We start from the raw sequence: 19125 nt of genomic DNA on the forward strand, positions 1-19125 counted from the left end.
CAATATCCCTGTGAGCCTCCGCAGGCGCATGTTGCCCAGGGTTAAGAACAGACATGGAAAATGAATAATATGACATTGTATCGTATTACACCCTCAAAACTTATTCCATGGATCCCTTGGTCAATTTATAAAAAATCTGTTAGTATTTTCACGTAAAATAAAATGACATTTAGAAGACATTGTTATATATCTGGCCACGGAACCCACTTTGAGAACCCCTGTGATAGATCATTTGAATGGGGTCATCGTCACAACAGAGAAATGCTCAAGTCACCCTGTGAGAGGAGAGCCTTGTTGACTCCGACACACGACTAAAGCCACAGCTGACATCCACAGGGCAGTAAAGTGCACAGACACTCAAAGCAGAGAGCAACAGGAGGTAGGATTGCAAAATTACAGCAACTTATCCAAAATGTCCAGGTTTTCCAGAAAGGGAATAAGCAGGGAGGGAATCCTCCAAATGGGATTTCTGGAAAACCTGGGACATTTGGGAAAGATTCTTTAACTTTGCAACCCGAACAGGGGGGTGCAGAGAGTGAGGGTGGTGGAGGAGGCAGTAGGGGGTGGGGGCAAAGGTCATAAAATAGATAATTACTACAGAGTTGGTTGCAGGGGCAGACTTTTTTCACCATCTTCCCTGAAGAGTGGACGGAGAGAATGTGAAGCGCAGGACGGACGGAGAGTGCGTGAGGATTGGAGGAGAAAGTGTGTGTTAATCATTCACCCTTCTACAACAGACTACAGCATACTGAGTGTTTTCAATTCAAACTAAAACAAGCACTCCTCCTGAGGTAAATCCAGATCCTCTCTACAGCTCATTCCCCTTGGTTAAAAAGACAGGAGTGTAGGGGTGTAGTTGTAGGGTTTAGGGTGCAGGGAATAGTAGTATAGGGGTGTAGTTGTAGGGTTTAGGGTGCAGGGAATAGGAGTGGAGGGGTGTAGGGTTTAGGGTGCAGGGAATAGGAGTGTAGGGTGTAGAGCAGAGGTTGGCAGGAGTTTAAGCTGCAGAGGGATCATTAAGGCATTCATACAACCTTAATTAACATCCATTAATGAAAGTACAAACTCCTTTCATTGAGTCAAACCCAGTCAGAATAAGTTACATCAACTCAACAGGTAACAAACAATTGCTTGTCTTTCCTTTTGTGTCTGCTTTGCAATGGAAGACATGGATCTGGTTGGCTGGGTGGGTTCTCTCCTATCAGTTAGCCCAATGGTGAGAAGATGAGATGTGATGAGGCTGAGAACAGCACATGGTAAAGTTGGAGAAAGGTGGGGTTTCTGGATGAAGTTTGCTAAGGTTCTCCACATTAACATTATCAATGGTGCTAACACAAGACAGAAGAAAAGACAACCTGTCGGCTGCAGGAGGGAGAAGTGTAGTACAAACTATAACTATTACTAAAGGGTAGTACTGTAGTACAGACCATAACTAATACTAAAGGGTATTAGTTCAGACCATAACTACTACTAAAGGGTAGTACTGTAGTACAGACCATAACTACTACTAAAGGGTATTAGTTCAGACCATAACTACTACTAAAGGGTAGTACTGTAGTACAGACTATAACTATTACTAAAGGGTAGTACTGTAGTACAGACCATAACTAATACTAAAGGGTATTAGTTCAGACCATAACTACTACTAAAGGGTAGTACTGTAGTACAGACCATAACTACTACTAAAGGGTATTAGTTCAGACCATAACTACTACTAAAGGGTAGTACTGTAGTACAGACCATAACTAATACTAAAGGGTAGTACTGTAGTACAGACCATAACTAATACTAAAGGGTATTAGTTCAGACCATAACTACTACTAAAGGGTAGTACTGTAGTACAGACCATAACTAATACTAAAGGGTATTAGTTCAGACCATAACTACTACTAAAGGGTAGTACTGTAGTACAGACCATAACTACTACTAAAGGGTAGTACTGTAGTACAGACCATAACTACTACTAAAAGGTAGTACTGTAGTACAGACCATAACTACTACTAAAGGGTAGTACTGTAGTACAGACCATAACTACTACTAAAGGGTATTAGTTCAGACCATAACTATAACTAAAGGGTAGTACTGTAGTACAGACCATAACTATTACTAAAGGGTAGTACTGTAGTACAGACCATAACTACTACTAAAGGGTTTTAGTTCAGACCATAACTATTACTAAAGGGTAGTACTGTAGTACAGACCATAACTACTACTAAAGGGTATTAGTTCAGACCATAACTACTACTAAAGGGTAGTACTGTAGTACAGACCATAACTACTACTAAAGGGTAGTACTGTAGTACAGACCATAACTAATACTAAAGGGTAGTACTGTAGTACAGACCATAACTATTACTAAAGGGTAGTACTGTAGTACAGACCATAACTACTACTAAAGGGTATTAGTTCAGACCATAACTACTACTAAAGGGTAGTACTGTAGTACAGACCATAACTATTACTAAAGGGTAGTACTGTAGTACAGACCATAACTATTACTAAAGGGTAGTACTGTAGTACAGACCATAACTATTACTAAAGGGTAGTACTGTAGTACAGACCATAACTACAGGGTAGTACTGTAGTACAGACCATAACTATTACTAAAGGGTAGTACTGTAGTACAGACCATAACTATTACTAAAGGGTAGTACTGTAGTACAGACCATAACTAATACTAAAGGGTAGTACTGTAGTACAGACCATAACTATTACTAAAGGGTAGTACTGTAGTACAGACCATAACTATTACTAAAGGGTAGTACTGTAGTACAGACCATAACTAAAGGGTAGTACTGTAGTACAGACCATAACTAAAGGGTAGTACAGACCATAACTATTACTAAAGGGTAGTACTGTAGTACAGACCATAACTATAACTAAAGGGTAGTACTGTAGTACAGACCATAACTATAACTAAAGGGTAGTACTGTAGTACAGAGCATAACTATAACTAAAGGGTAGTACTGTAGTACAGAGCAGAACTATTACTAAAGGGTAGTACTGTAGTACAGAGCATAACTATTACTAAAGGGTAGTACTGTAGTACAGACCATAGCTATAACTAAAGGGTAGTACTGTAGTACAGACCATAACTATTACTAAAGGGTAGTACTGTAATACAGACCATAACTATTACTAAAGGGTAGTACTGTAGTACAGACCATAGCTATTACTAAAGGGTAGTACTGTAGTACAGACCATAGCTATTACTAAAGGGTAGTACTGTAGTACAGACCATAGCTATTACTAAAGGGTAGTACTGTAGTACAGACCATAACTATTACTAAAGGGTAGTACTGTAGTACAGACCATAACTATTACTAAAGGGTAGTAGTACAGACCATAACTAAAGGGTAGTACTGTAGTACAGACCATAACTAAAGGGTAGTACTGTAGTACAGACCATAACTAAAGGGTAGTACTGTAGTACAGACCATAACTAATACTAAAGGGTAGTACTGTAGTACAGACCATAACTATTACTAAAGGGTAGTACTGTAGTACAGACCATAACTAAAGGGTAGTACTGTAGTACAGACCATAACTAAAGGGTAGTACTGTAGTACAGACCATAACTAAAGGGTAGTACTGTAGTACAGACCATAACTAAAGGGTAGTACTGTAGTACAGACCATAACTAAAGGGTAGTACTGTAGTACAGACCATAACTGAAGGGTAGTACTGTAGTACAGGCCATAACTAAAGGTTAGTACTGTAGTACAGACTATAACTAAAGGGTGGTACTGTAGTACAGACCATAACTAAAGGGTAGTACTGTAGTACAGACCACATTAACATTCCAATCATTCAAGAACTTCAGAAGTATAGCGTGTACGGTTTAAATCAGGGTGATTATTAGATGGATGAAGAAACATTAGACATGATAATATTATGATGAGATGTTGACCTGAGTGGAGAGTATGGGGCCACAGTGGAAATGGATCAGTGTGGAGGGCCAAGTAGCAAATATTATAGATATCTACTTCACTTTAGAACAGTTCTCTCCAGCCCTGTTCCTAGAGAACTACTCTCCTGTAGGTTTTCACTCCAACCATAATCACATCTGATTCTAACAATTAGATGGTTGAGAAGATGCACCAGGTTAGTTCCAACTGGGATTGGGGTGAAAACTCAGGAACAGAGTCGGAGAGCTCCGTTCTAGACTGTACCAGTCTTATAGCTCAACCTGCTTTACGGAGCCATTACTGTTGCTATAGGTGATAATAATAATCAACATGGTTTATAGACGGGGTCAGATGTTTAAGGCTCTACCTCCACATGGTCCGTCTGTGGTTATAAACTAGATACATGACTTTAATGCACGAGGAAGGGAACGTACAGTCGTGGCCAAAAGTTTTGAGAATGACACAAATATTAACTTCCACTTTTGTCTTATGGCAAGGTGCTCCATCATGCTGGAAAAGGCATTGTTCGTCACCAAACTGTTCCTGGATGGTTGGGAGAAGTTGCTCTCAGAGGATGTGTTGGTACCATTCTTGATTCAAAGCTGTGTTCTTAGGCAAAATTGTGAGTGAGCCCACTCCCTTGGTTTCTTCACAACAATTGAACCGCTCTCCTTCAAGTTCTTTATGATCCAATAATGGGTTGATTTAGGTGCAATCTTACTGGCAGCAATATCCTTGCCTGTAAAGCCCTTTTTATACAAAGCAATGCTGACGGCACATGTTTCCTTGCAGGTAACCATGGTTGACAGAGGAAGAACAATGATTCCAAGCACCACCCTCCTTTTTGAAGCTTCCAGTCTGTTATTCAAACTCAATCAGCATGACAGAGTGATCTCCAGCCTTGTCCTTGTCAACACTCACACCTGTGTTAACGAGAGAATCCCTGACGTCAACTGATCCTTTTGTGGCAGGGCTGAAATTCAAAGGAAATGTTTTTTGGGGATTCAGTTCATTTGCATGGCAAAGAGGGACTTTGCAATTAATTGCAATCCATCTGATCACTCTTCATAACATTCTGGAGTATATGCTAATTGTCATCATACAAACTGAGGCATCAGACTGAAAATGTATATTTGTGTCATTCTCAAAACTTTTGGCCACGACTGTACAGAATGCCATTACATACATGTATCCATTAATTATGTGATGATGCATCATCAGTGGTCATTGAGCTACAATTATCTATAAATGGGGCCAATTAAAAAATAAAAAAAAGAGGAGAAAATGCCAGAGAGGAGAAAAGGCTCCCAATCGGAAGATAAGAGATAAATCACATGACAGGAAGTAGGAAGTGAAGGAGAAAGAAGACAAAGGAAGAAGCGTTACACACAAAGAGCCAAGCAGGGCGTACTCAGAAAACGGGTCCTTCTGCCACCACCTGGTTTGATGGTCACTCTCTCCGACCCACAGCTGAACGTAACACAGCCTGTGGTACAAAAAGAGAGGGGGAGAGAAAGAGAGGGGGGGTGGAGAGAGGGAGGGAGAGGGAGAGAGGGGGTAGAAAGAGAGAGGAGGGGTGGATAGAGATAGAAAGAGGAGTGAGGAAGAGGGGGGAGAGAGAGAGAGAGAGAGAGAGAGAGAGAGAGAGAGAGAGAGAGGGGTGGATAGAGATAGAAAGAGGAGAGAGGAAGAGGGAGAGAGAGAGGTACACATACACACAGTAAGAATGGAACAGTAAGTACACTGAGCAACAGAGAGGGAGATGGAGAGAATGGAGAGGGATGGAGGAGAGGATAGAGCTGCACTGGGAGCAATAGCACTCCCTGTAGCGTGGGAGGAATAGGAGCGGCCCCATCCCGACAGTAATGGAGCTTCCACTGAGTGTGTGGAAGAAAGGCTAGCTTGAGACAGAGGTGCCCAAATCAACAGTCCAATTGAAATACCCAACATGCACCACTGTCTTGAGCCAGAGCAATAGTGTTCGCCGACTGAAGGGAGATTTTATTTTAATCGTAAGCCTTCCCAACACTACAGTCCAGTGCCACTGTCTGTATCAGAGCAAAATGGCTCTGTCAAACATTCCTCTACTGTACCAACCCTAGTGGACAAGACAGGACAAGACAGAGCAACACCCAAATAGAGACCATTACGACAGACAGACTTTTTGGGGATGGTATCCAGGGAAGGATGGGGACACTACTAATTCCCATCCCTATGTGATGGTGGTATGGGGAGGGGTGGTGGTATGGGGTGGGGGAGGGGTGGTGGTATGGGGTGGAGGAGGGGTTGTGGTATGGGTGGGGGAGGGGTGGTGGTGGTGGTGGAAGATTAACTTTTCCTCAACAGACAAGGCAAATGAGGCCTACTGGAGGCAGATGGAAGGACGAATGGGACGGAGGCAGTAGGGCGCTGTGTGGGGCCTACCTTGGGTGGGGGCACAGAGACTGGGCACGGACAGCGTAGCTTCGCTGGTGTAGGCAGAGCACAGGTTTTCACTGGAGGGGCCGAGATGCTTGAGGGGCCGGGGTCGGCTCCCCGAGGCAGGGTGGAGGTTGGGGTCGGGGAGGCCCCCAGGGGCCAGGAGGAGAGCCTGGTAGGGTGGGTACACTGAGGGGGCGCTCTGTGCAGATAAAGTGCTGCCTGAAGTTGACACACACAGACACCATACACACAGAGGAGGAGAACAGGGGAGGGAGGAGGACAGGTCAGGGGAACAGCCTCCAAAAGTGCAGACACGCACACAGTGACTCTCACACATAGTGTAGGTAGGTAGGTAGGTAGGTAGGTAGGTAGGTAGGTAGGTAGGTAGGTAGGTAGATAGGTAGATAGGTAGATAGGTAGATAGGTAGATAGGTAGATAGGTAGGGTGCAGGTCCCACAACCACAGTGTAGGTAGGTAGGTAGGGTGCAGAGTGCTGGGTTTCATCATAAACAATACAGCTAGTTCACTGTATGGTTTAAAAGTGAAGGAAGGAGAGAAGAGAAGACTGGTTTGCCACAAGTAGTCCTGTGAAGAAGAGAAAGCGAGTGCAGTACAGTAACAAAGTCCCTACTGTAACACACTGGCTCTGCCAATACCCTCTACTGAGGAGGACCACAGGTTAGAGGTCAGGACCTGGCTATAGTGGGCTCTAACAAAGATGGTGGATAAATGAAGATCGCTTATTCCGGCCGTTTACCATTGAAAGAAAATATATATCTCCCATAGACACCAATGCGATAGCAGCTGGGTCCGGTCTACTAAGTTAATTGACTTCAATTGAACTAGACAAACAGCGAGTGGGGTGTCTCACTTCCTTTTCCATCTCTGGCTCTAACACACTTAAGGTCAAGGGCTTCAAGGGGGTTCTTGCTGATAGGACCAGTTCAGACAGAGGTCAGGGGTTAGTAGTACCTGGTTGCAGGGGGCTCTTGCTGATAGGACCAGTTCAGACAGAGGTCAGGGGTTAGTAGTACCTGGTTGCAGGGGGCTCTTGCTGATAGGACCAGTTCAGACAGAGGTCAGGGGTTAGTAGTACCTGGTTGCAGGGGGCTCTTGCTGCCCTGGGAGGAGCTGCAGCGGCTGGACTTGCTGCTCTTGCTTTTGGTGGGTCGTCTCCTGCGACCGGCCAGGGCTACAGCCGGAGGGACCACCACGGCTGGAGGCACCTTGCCCAGCCTGGCGAACAGGGAGTCAATCTCATCCTTCTGCTTGGTGTGCAGGGCCTGGATCTCCTTCATGTGCCTGGAGAAGAGATGAGAGGGAGCTGAATATCCCAAAATCTTCCCCAAACCCAATCAGTCTAATAGCACAGAAACAGTTCAGGTGAAGGTAGACATCTGGGGGTTTTAGGAATGGAAACATAAGCACTTAAATGTGACAATTCAAGAAGGGATATATAACAGCAAACAGAAACATGTCAGTCGAGCAGAAGAGAGAAGAGAGAAACAGGGTAAACCTACTAAAGCAGAAGAGAGAGAAACAGGGTAAACCTACTAAAGCAGAAGAGAGAGAAACAGGGTAAACCCACTAAAGCAGAAGAGAGAGAAACAGGGTAAACCTACTAAAGCAGAAGAGAGAGAAACAGGGTAAACCCACTAAAGCATAAGAGAGAGAAACAGGGTAAACTCACTAAAGCAGAAGAGAGGAGAGAGAAACAGGGTAAACTCACTAAAGCAGAAGAGAGGAGAGAGAAACAGGGTAAACCGACTAAAGCAGAAGAGAGGAGAGAGAAACAGGGTAAACCGACTAAAGCAGAAGAGAAGAGAGAGAAACAGGGTAAACCTACTAAAGCAGAAGAGAGGAGAGAGAAACAGGGTAAACCGACTAAAGCAGAAGAGAAGAGAGAGAAACAGGGTAAACCTACTAAAGCAGAAGAGAGGAGAGAGAAACAGGGTAAACTCACTAAAGCAGAAGAGAGGAGAGAGAAACAGGGTAAACCGACTAAAGCAGAAGAGAGGAGAGAGAAACAGGGTAAACCGACTAAAGCAGAAGAGAAGAGAGAGAAACAGGGTAAACCTACTAAAGCAGAAGAGAGGAGAGAGAAACAGGGTAAACCGACTAAAGCAGAAGAGAAGAGAGAGAAACAGGGTAAACCTACTAAAGCAGAAGAGAGAGAAACAGGGTAAACCGACTAAAGCAGAAGAGAGGAGAGAGAAACAGGGTAAACCTACTAAAGCAGAAGAGAGAGAAACAGGGTAAACCGACTAAAGCAGAAGAGAGAGAAACAGGGTAAACCCACTAAAGCAAAAGAGAGGAGAGAGAAACAGGGTAAACCTACTAAAGCAGAATAGAGAGAAACAGGGTAAACCTACTAAAGCAAAAGAGAGGAGAGAGAAACAGGGTAAACCTACTAAAGCAGAAGAGAAACAGGGTAAACCTACTAAAGCAGAAGAGAGAGAAACAGGGTAAACCCACTAAAGCAAAAGAGAGGAGAGAGAAACAGGGTAAACCTACTAAAGCAGAATAGAGAGAAACAGGGTAAACCTACTAAAGCAGAAGAGAGGAGAGAGAAACAGGGTACACCAACTAAAGCAGAAGAGAGAGAAACAGGGTAAACCTACTAAAGCAGAAGAGAGAGAAACAGGGTAAACCCACTAAAGCAGAAGAGAGGAGAGAGAAACAGGGTAAACCCACTAAAGCAGAAGAGAGAGAAACAAGGTAAACCTACTAAAGCAGAAGAGAGAGAAACAGGGTAAACCCACTAAAGCAGAAGAGAGGAGAGAGAAACAGGGTAAACCCACTAAGTTAGAGGAGAGAGAAACAGGGTAAACCTACTAAAGCAGAAGAGAGGAGAGAGAAACAGGGTAAACCCACTAAAGCAGAAGAGAGAGAAACAAGGTAAACCTACTAAAGCAGAAGAGAGAGAAACAGGGTAAACCCACTAAGTTAGAGGAGAGAGAAACAGGGTAAACTTACTAAAGCAGAAGAGAAGAGAGAGAAACAGGGTAAACCCACTAAAGCAGAAGAGAGGAGAGAGAAACAGGGTAAACCCACTAAGTTAGAGGAGAGAGAAACAGGGTAAACCCACTAAAGCAGAAGAGAGGAGATAGAAACAGGGTAAACCCACTAAGTTAGAGGAGAGAGAAACAGGGTAAACCTACTAAAGCAGAAGAGAGGAGAGAGAAACAGGGTAAACCCACTAAAGCAGAAGAGAGAGAAACAGGGTAAACCCACTAAAGCAGAAGAGAGGAGAGAGAAACAGGGTAAACCCACTAAGTTAGAGGAGAGAGAAACAGGGTAAACCTACTAAAGCAGAAGAGAGGAGAGAGAAACAGGGTAAACCCACTAAAGCAGAAGAGAGGAGAGAGAAACAGGGTAAACCCACTAAGTTAGAGGAGAGAGAAACAGGGTAAACCCACTAAAGCAGAAGAGAGAGAAACAGGGTAAACCTACTAAAGCAGAAGAGAGAGAAACAGGGTAAACCTACTAAAGCAGAAGAGAGGAGAGAGAAACAGGGTAAACCTACTAAAGCAGAAGAGAGGAGAGAGAAACAGGGTAAACCTACTAAAGCAGAAGAGAGGAGAGAGAAACAGGGTAAACCCACTAAAGCAGAAGAGAGGAGAGAGAAACAGGGTAAACCTACTAAAGCAGAAGAGAGGAGAGAGAAACAGGGTAAACCCACTAAAGCAGAAGAGAGGAGAGAGAAACAGGGTAAACCTACTAAAGCAGAAGAGAGGAGAGAGAAACAGGGTAAACCCACTAAAGCAGAAGAGAGGAGAGAGAAACAGGGTAAACCTACTAAAGCAGAAGAGAGGAGAGAGAAACAGGGTAAACCTACTAAAGCAGAATAGAGAGAAACAGGGTAAACCTACTAAAGCAGAAGAGAAGAGAGAGAAACAGGGTAAACCCACTAAAGCAGAAGAGAGGAGAGAGAAACAGGGTAAACCTACTAAAGCAGAAGAGAGAGAAACAGGGTAAAACCTACTAAAGCAGAAGAGAGAGAAACAGGGTAAACCTACTAAAGCAGAAGAGAGGAGAGAGAAACAGGGTAAACCTACTAAAGCAGAATAGAGAGAAACAGGGTAAACCTACTAAAGCAGAAGAGAGAGAAACAGGGTAAACCCACTAAAGCAGAAAAGAGGAGAGAGAAACAGGGTAAACCTACTAAAGCAGAAGAGAAGAGAGAGAAACAGGGTAAACCCACTAAGTTAGAGGAGAGAGAAACAGGGTAAAACGTACTAAAGCAGAAGAGAGGAGAGAGAAACAGGGTAAACCCACTAAAGCAGAAGAGAGGAGAGAGAAACAGGGTAAACCTACTAAAGCAGAAGAGAGGAGAGAGAAACAGGGTAAACCTACTTTTCCCGTAACCGGTTGACCTCCCTCTTCAAGTCCTCGTCCTCAAATTCAGAGTTGTTATCAGAGCTCATGTAGGAGTTGTTGAGGCTGGGCAGGGAGCTCTGTTTGTCCTCTGGGCTGAGGAGCATGGTGGCCGAGCCAGGATCAATACTAGGCCCGTTAGCCTGGGAAGCGGGTGTTTGCTCCAACCCAGCCTCGGCTGCCTCATCCTGGGCTCGGCTCACTGAGAAGCGGCCCACCCTGGCATCCGGTGCGTTGGTGGTGACCTGGAAGCGGCCAATGGTGGTGGGCTGAGGGGAGGCGGTCCGGTGGGGGAGGGAGGGCAGGCCGTCCACAACATCTCCCCCGCCAGTCTTACCTCCGTGGAGAGGGGAGGAGACATTGTGCAGTGTGTTCTCCGGGCTGGAGGAAGAGGAGGAGGAAGAGGAGGAAGAGGAGGTGGAGGAGGATTTTGTGGGGCTCCCTCCCTCGATTTTGTGGGGACGCTGGTCTGCAGCCACAGAGACCTGGGGAGGGGGACAAGTGATGGAGAGAGATTATGAAAAGACAGAATTTAAAGGCCCAGATCAGCCATAAGGACCATCACTACAATCATAGAAAACTATTCTGAAGAGAGATGGATGAAGAACATAGAGACTGCAGACTCTGACCACCAGACAGACAGCGCTGGAATATCCCAATCAGGTAAATAGAGCTGGAAAGGTACAGCTAGAATTCCATACCTGGAATCGTCCCATTTGGAATCCTCCAGCAATAGGCGACATGATTGGTTCCCCTTCCAGAGAGAAAGGCACTGAAACGACCAATGAGACATCGTCACGTTACAATGCAACAGTCGGCAAAACATCCCAAAAGAAAAGGACAACACACTAACAGGTAGCACGACCATTTCAAAATGGGAGTACGGATAGATGTTGAAGTACACACCTGGCTGGCCACCTGCAGGCATCCCAGTGAGGGAGGACTATGGTACAGGGGGGAGAACACAGTGTGACTGTCCTGTCTAGAGTCACACCAACAAACATTCCACATACCACCACATGAGCTGTACAGGAGCATGACAGTGATGGCAGTATTAGACAGAGCAGACTAATAACGGCTACAAAACTACAAAAGACAGATTAGAAGAAATAGTATTCATATACTTTTTCAAGGTCAAAAACATACAACTAAATCTGACATTTCGACAACTAATAAATACATTGTCATTCGTCCAGGCCTGAAGGGGGCGTGTGTGTGTGTGGTTATGGTACCTGTGTGGTGACACAGCTGACAGAGACCGTCTCTGGGCTCAGGGCCCTCCTCAGCTGGGCATCCAGGTCTTCCAGAGGCTGCTGAGACTAGTGGGCCACAACAAGCCGTTATAGACGATAGTCAAACAGACGGCAACACATCCTCACACGGTAACTCAGAACACATCAAACTAGTTGGTCTCTAGACATGAATTACTGTTGAATTTCATCTAGCAAAAATGTTATGAATCACAGCAAACGTTTAGCTTTCATTTTTCCAGAAAATATTTGAAAAGACTGAAAGATTTAGGTAAAATCCTAGATTGGGTTTAATTTAGTCAAAGACTGTCTTCAAGCCAAGGTATCCAGGTGACGTTCAAAATCAATATATTAAAAGGACATTTCCCCCTTTCTCAACTTCATATTCCTCATCTCCAGCACCACCCCAAAATTGCACATTTCTGTAGTCAGAAAGATAGTTTCCAATTAGTACACAATTAATTGGAAATTGGCAATACTTCCTCATAATTGGTTAAAATCACGATGCACACCGATGATGTCACTGGAAACATTTCACTTCCTCCATCTTTTTTTTTACTACAAAAAAATAATAAACGTGACATTTTCACATATGTTGATGTTGGGGAGGTGCTGGAGATGATGAATATGAAGTTGAGAAAGGGGAGGTGCTGGAGATGATGAATATGAAGTTGAGAAAGGGGAGGTGCTGGAGATGATGAATATGAAGTTGAGAAAGGGGAGGTGCTGGAGATGATGAATATGAAGTTGAGAAAGGGGAGGTGCTGGAGATGATGAATATGAAGTTGAGAAAGGGGAGGTGCTGGAGATGATGAATATGAAGTTGAGAAAGGGGAGGTGCTGGAGATGATGAATATGAAGTTGAGAAAGGGGAGGTGCTGGAGATGATGAATATGAAGTTGAGAAAGGGGAGGTGCTGGAGATGATGAATATGAAGTTGAGAAAGGGGAGGTGCTGGAGATGATGAATATGAAGTTGAGAAAGGGGAGGTGCTGGAGATGATGAATATGAAGTTGAGAAAGGGGAGGTGCTGGAGATGATGAATATGAAGTTGAGAAAGGGGAGGTGCTGGAGATGATGAATATGAAGTTGAGAAAGGGGAGGTGCTGGAGATGATGAATATGAAGTTGAGAAAGGGGAGGTGCTGGAGATGATGAATATGAAGTTGAGAAAGGGGAGGTGCTGGAGATGATGAATATGAAGTTGAGAAAGGGGAGGTGCTGGAGATGATGAATATGAAGTTGAGAAAGGGGAGGTGCTGGAGATGATGAATATGAAGTTGAGAAAGGGGAGGTGCTGGAGATGATGAATATGAAGTTGAGAAAGGGGAGGTGCTGGAGATGATGAATATGAAGCTGAGAAAGGGGAGGTGCTGGAGAGGATGAATATGAAGCTGAAAACGTTACAAATATCCCTTTAAAGAATTTCACATCAGAACCATTAGAGCCACAGGAGGCAGACTGCAGTCGCTTTCTCAAGATCAAATCACCTCAGACCAGAGCAGAGCTTTGAACGGAAAATTACACAGAATTCTTACAGATGAAAGAAAAATAATGAACCCCCTTTTTCCTTACAAAGAACAGTGCTCTGGTTTGCTTGGTTTGTTCTATCTTTAGATTTGAACATTCACACTGTGGACAACACTGTCTGTCTGAGTATCAACCAAACTGTCATCTCCACTAGCCTGGGGGAGCCTGTCTTCTCGTCTTTCCCAGTTATTCCCTAGTTGATTTAGTTTAAGAAAGAATGCGCTGTGGGAGAGAAAAACTCTGTCTGGATGTAATATTTTGCTTGTGGCGAGTCTTCTCTTTCTTCGTGGAAGAAAACTATTAAAATATTGTGCTGACAAAAACCACAATGACAAATGAAGACGAGTGATGTTGATCTCCCCAGCCTCCCTAACGGTCTGTCTGGAGAAAGACTGAGGGAGGAGAGAGAGGAAGGAGAAGGACAGAAAGAGGGAGAGAGAGGAGAGGGTGGGATAGAGGGAGAGACAGGGAGAGTGGGAGAGGCAAGAGAGTGGGATAGAGGTGCAGGAGAAAGAGGGAGACAAGAGACAGACTTCGACAGAGCGAGAGAGAGAGAATCAGATAATGAGGAACAGACGTGGTTAATGAGAGTCACAGGTCATCATGCTGCTCCGCCAACACAGAGAGAACCAGAGACAGAGATGTCTTCTTCAGACACTGAACAGATTGAGCCTGATCTGATCTTCATGCGTCACTAGTTTTTACACAGGAGACAAATGATGGGAGGGGGAGATGGACGGATGAAAGAGAGGGGGGGGTGGGGGGGGTACAGATAGAGGGATGATGGAGGGATCTTAACATCACTTAAGAGAGAAAGAGAGAGAGGGGGGGTACAGATAGAGGGATCTTAACATCACTTAGGAGAGAAAGAGAGAGAGAGGGGGTACAGATAGAGGGATCTTAACATCACTTAGGAGAGAAAGAGAGAGAGGGGGGGTACAGATAGAGGGATCTTAACATCACTTAGGAGAGAAAGAGAGAGAGGGGGTGCAGATAGAGGGATCTTAACATCACTTAGGAGAGAAAGAGAGAGAGGGGGTGCAGATAGAGGGCCCTTAACATCACTTAGGAGAGAAAGAGAGAGAGGGGGTGCAGATAGAGGGATCTTAACATCACTTAGGAGAGAAAGAGAGAGAGAGGGATGCAGAACGAGGGATGATGGAGGGATCTTAACATCACTTAGGAGAGAAAGAGAGAGAGAGGGGGTGCAGATAGAGGGATCTTAACATCACTTAGGAGAGAAAGAGAGAGAGAGGGATGCAGAACGAGGGATGATGGAGGATCAAAATGGCAGTCAGGAGAAAGAGGGAAAGGCACCTGAGTTAGACAGGGTCCTGGGAAGGGTGCCATGTGGTCTGAGGGAGGAGGGGGGCCAGCCTGAGCCTGATCTGAGCCCACAGGCAACACCTAATAAACAGAGGGATGAAGAGAGGGATGAAACGGAGAGAAGAGGAGAGATAGGAGAACATAATGCACTGCAGCCACATGCAGCTGGAAGGACAGGATTCTACCTGCAGCTCTCTGACACTGACTGGGACATTAGACAATAAACAAAGACTGTAGTGTTACTTAAGCAATAAGGCCCGAGGAGGTGTGGTATATGGCCAATATACCAAGCCCAAGGACTATTCTTAAGCACGATGCAACGTGGAGTGCCTGGATACAGCCGTTAGCCATGGCACCTTTGGGCTCCTGAGTGTTAACATCTCATCTAGAAGCTGTTAAACATTAACACATCTCATCTAGAAGCTGTTAAACATTAACACATCTCATCTAGAAGCTGTTAACTATTAACACATCTCATCTAGAAGCCATTAACTATTAACACATCTCATCTAGAAGCTGTTAACCATTAACATATCTCATCTAGAAGCTGTTAACCATTAACATATCTCATCTAGAAGCTGTTAACCATTAACATATCTCATCTAGAAGCTGTTAACCATTAACATATCTCATCTAGAAGCTGTTAACCATTAACATATCTCATCTAGAAGCTGTTAACCATTAACATATCTCATCTAGAAGCCGTTAACCCTTAACATATCTCATCTAGAAGCCATTAACCATTAACATATCTCATCTAGAAGCTGTTAACCATTAACATATCTCATCTAGAAGCTGTTAACCATTAACATATCTCATCTAGAAGCTGTTAACCATTAACATATCTCATCTAGAAGCTGTTAACCCTTAACATATCTCATCTAGAAGCTGTTAACCATTAACATATCTCATCTAGAAGCTGTTAACCATTAACATATCTCATCTAGAAGCTGTTAACCATTAACATATCTCATCTAGAAGCCGTTAACCCTTAACATATCTCATCTAGAAGCTGTGTTTGACAAAACCCTAGAAATGACACCATAACTACAGTGGAGGGTTTTAACAACTACATGGTGCGCTACCTGATATCTAGGGGGGATGGACACAGTATAGAATAGAGTTGTTGCCATGCAACAGAAAGCAGAGCAAACGTTCATTCCAACAAAATGTTAGGAGACAAAAGCAGTTGATCAAGGAGGTTAACAAAAGGCTGTTAAAGGTGGAGTTGGCACAATCACATGTCAATCATTTGATTTGATTTATTTAACTAGGCAATAACTGTGTATGTCAACTATGTAATAATGATGTAGAATTCTCCAAAAGACTACAAATACAGAATTACACAAACTTACCTTACACAGAGGTGTCATAACAATCTGAAATGGTTTACAACATACTGTATGTGTTATAAACAGCGCTCTTCAAGCCACATCTACTAAGCTAGCCTCCACATCCATGCTGACTGACTCACCGGTAACCTAGACAGAGGTGCTTTGGCCGGGGTAGTCTGGGTGTAGGTGGAAGGGGTCCCAGCCTGTCCCGGGGTGGTGAGGGGGGTCCCAGAGACATGCCCTGGTCCTGAGGAGGCCAGGGGGAGGCTGGAGGGGGGCAGGGGGGTGCCTGTGGAGCTGGGGGTGGATGAGTGGCCGGTTGGGGAAGAGGTTCCCGGGACACCAGTGCCTCCGGCTGGGTCGACAGAGCCATCGGCCTGGGTGGTTCCACCGCCGCCCAGGTCCATGAAGAGGGAGCGAAGCTTCTTATCCAGGGCGTGGATGTCATCGATGCCCAGGGCCACCTCACACTCCCCACACTGGGCGTGGGTCTGGTTGGGCATTGTAGCAGGCTGGGGCTGGGTGTGCACCAGGGTGGGCTGGACCACGGGGATGGTGGTGGTGATGGGCTGTAAGGTAGGGACCGTGGCCCCTGGGGCTAGAGAGGCTACAGGCGAGGAGGAAGAAGGGAGCTCTGCACTGGGGTTAGCAATGGAGGGGGCTAGCAGGGGGCCTTGGATAGCCGTGGTGGGGACTACAGTAGCGGTGGAAGGGACAGGGAGCTGCTCTGAGCTTCCTCCACTATCACTGCTACAGCTGCTGACCAGGGGGGCCGTGGCAGAATGACAAAGGACTGTAGTGGGTATGGAGGTGGTGGGACCACCAGGGATGGAGCCAGAGGTCTGGGGGAAGGAGGCTGAGGTGGACAGGGTAGTTGTGTTGGGGAGGACAGCAGGGACTGGGGGGGACACAGAGGTGGCTGTAACACTAGGTACGGAGGAGACCACGGGTTGGGTCACCGGCAGGGTGAGAGGGGCCTGGGAAAGGAGAGGCTGGGTATCAACAGACTGGAGCTGGGTGGGGATGGGGGCGGTGGCCTGGTGGATGGGTGCAGGTGGAGAGATGGAGGTAGAGGCTGGAGGGGAGATGGAGACTGGGGGGGGAGGGGAGGTCACAGAGGCCTCAGATGGAACCTGAGCATGGGGGAGAGGAGCAGAGGCTATAGGAGCAGTGGAGAAGACTGGGATGGTGGTGGTGGTGGCTGCAGCAGGGACCAGGACAGGCAGGGAGGCTATGTGGACGGAGGGAGGAGCGGTGCTGGGCCCTGGGTCGTACTGGCCCTGGTTCTGTCTCATCTCTGAGAAGGCCTGCTGCAGGCTGACCGCTGAGGCCGACTGGGACAGACCCTGACCTGCAGCTACAGCACGGGCGGCTGTGGAGAGAGACAATGAGGGAGAGATGGGCAGGGAAACAGAGAGAGTGATAGAAAGAGATGTGTCAACACCAAACCCCGTCACTAAGTAAAACAGTGATGTTAGCCATCACCTTAAAATCAGGTCATACACCACAGATAGGACACTAACTAAACTACGGTTACATAGCAACTAGACATTCATAAACATGTGATGTTAGCCATCACCTTAAAATCAGGTCATACACCACAGATAGGACACTAACTAAACTACGGTTACATAGCAACTAGACATTCATAAACATGTGATGTTTTTATTATTAACTTTACAATACAACAACATTCAGTCAGTCACAAGATCAGATGATCCCGGTTTTCAGAAACATCTAAATGTTATTACATTTGGATGCTGAATGCATTATCTTGTTGACTAATAAGATAACTTATTGGTAGGCTGTCACTGTGCGTGTGTGTGCATTCATGTGTGTGTGTGTGTGCGTGCGTGCTAAACTCACCGTGAAAGGACTGTGAATCAGCAAAGAACTGGTCCCTGAGTCTGGACTCAGGCACGGGGCTGACTATAAACCTCCTGCCTGCAGAGTGGACCACCTGGGCTGCACAGGAAGGGATACCTGGAGATAGATAGAAATGGTAGGGTCACACATAGGGTTAATGCAAAATGGGTGTCTCTATTGAATTCAATACATTTACTTTTCTCAGCGAGGGAAAGTTCTATAATTCATGGTACAACACATTGGACTACAGATGGAAAATTCTCATGCAAAAAATTCTCATGCAAAACAAAACATTTTGTTGTTGTAGGGTACCAATTCCCTGTGTGGACATTGTGTTGGTTGTTTTACCTGGCAACGGTTCAGATATAGCAGGGATCTGTTGCTGCTGGAGGTCACTAACTATCTGGGAAACAATCTGTGGCACAAGATGCAGTCAGTCTGAGACAGTACAACAGCCGTTTACAACGATCCATGATGAAGTTACTTAAGCCAATGTACCTGGTATAGAAGGGTTAAGAATGATGCTCTTTCACAGCAACAACATGGAGGAAAAATGAATGGAGAGACGTCACTCTACCTGGGTGTTTCCATCTTTCTCCAGACCCTTCTCGTCAGCCATCTCGATGACCTCACGGACCTGCTCCATGAACGACTCCCTCTCGCTCTCCAGTATAAACAGACTGGTGACCTGTAGTCACACACCATGAAAGAACAGCCCTCTCAATCACAGTCCTCATTCTTCTCAGAATCTGATGGTTGGATTGATTCATCATTTCAGAACGGATTAATCAAAGTCAAAACACCCAGAAAGTCTGGTGAAATAAAGCCTTTCATTATTACCAGATAAACTCTCTGGACATGCCTGAGACAAATACCATCAGGGAACATCACAACACAGTTGGGATTCTGGGCTACTGCAATCAGAGAGGGGAGACGGCTCAATAATGAGAGAGAGATAGAGGGGGAGGGAGGGAGAGAGAGACAGTGAGAGAGTGAGAGAGAGAGCGAGCGAGAGACAGCGAGAAAGAGAGAGAGAGCGAGCGAGACAGCGAGGGGCAGCGAGAGAGAGAGAGACAGAGAGAGACACAGAGAGAGAGAGAGACAGCGAGAGAG

At 45.4% G+C, this 19125-nt stretch overlaps 1 protein-coding gene across 13 annotated transcripts in view; it reads right to left on the reverse strand.

Moving 5' to 3' along the window:
• Window positions 1-19125, reverse strand: part of LOC110490803 (serine/threonine-protein kinase WNK1) — a 183755-nt gene that overhangs the window by 9572 nt on the left and 155058 nt on the right. For 6 of the 13 annotated variants that reach the window (XM_036945329.1, XM_036945328.1, XM_036945325.1 and 3 more), the window contains 13 exons: window positions 18590-18700; window positions 18361-18427; window positions 18013-18129; window positions 16287-17518; window positions 14804-14893; window positions 11940-12026; window positions 11614-11650; window positions 11409-11479; window positions 10687-11192; window positions 7427-7632; window positions 6333-6548; window positions 5299-5394; window positions 596-637 (listed from right to left, as the gene is read on the reverse strand). In XM_036945329.1, coding sequence (XP_036801224.1) covers window positions 596-637; window positions 5299-5394; window positions 6333-6548; window positions 7427-7632; window positions 10687-11192; window positions 11409-11479; window positions 11614-11650; window positions 11940-12026; window positions 14804-14893; window positions 16287-17518; window positions 18013-18129; window positions 18361-18427; window positions 18590-18700 — 2878 coding nt within the window. The remainder of the gene's footprint in view (window positions 1-595; window positions 638-5298; window positions 5395-6332; window positions 6549-7426; window positions 7633-10686; window positions 11193-11408; window positions 11480-11613; window positions 11651-11939; window positions 12027-14803; window positions 14894-16286; window positions 17519-18012; window positions 18130-18360; window positions 18428-18589; window positions 18701-19125) is intronic. The other 7 variants (XM_036945318.1, XM_036945319.1, XM_036945322.1 and 4 more) reach the window with 7 other exon arrangements.

This window comes from Oncorhynchus mykiss, chromosome 15, assembly GCF_013265735.2.
Source record: "Oncorhynchus mykiss isolate Arlee chromosome 15, USDA_OmykA_1.1, whole genome shotgun sequence".
NCBI classification, from domain to species: domain Eukaryota; kingdom Metazoa; phylum Chordata; class Actinopteri; order Salmoniformes; family Salmonidae; genus Oncorhynchus; species Oncorhynchus mykiss.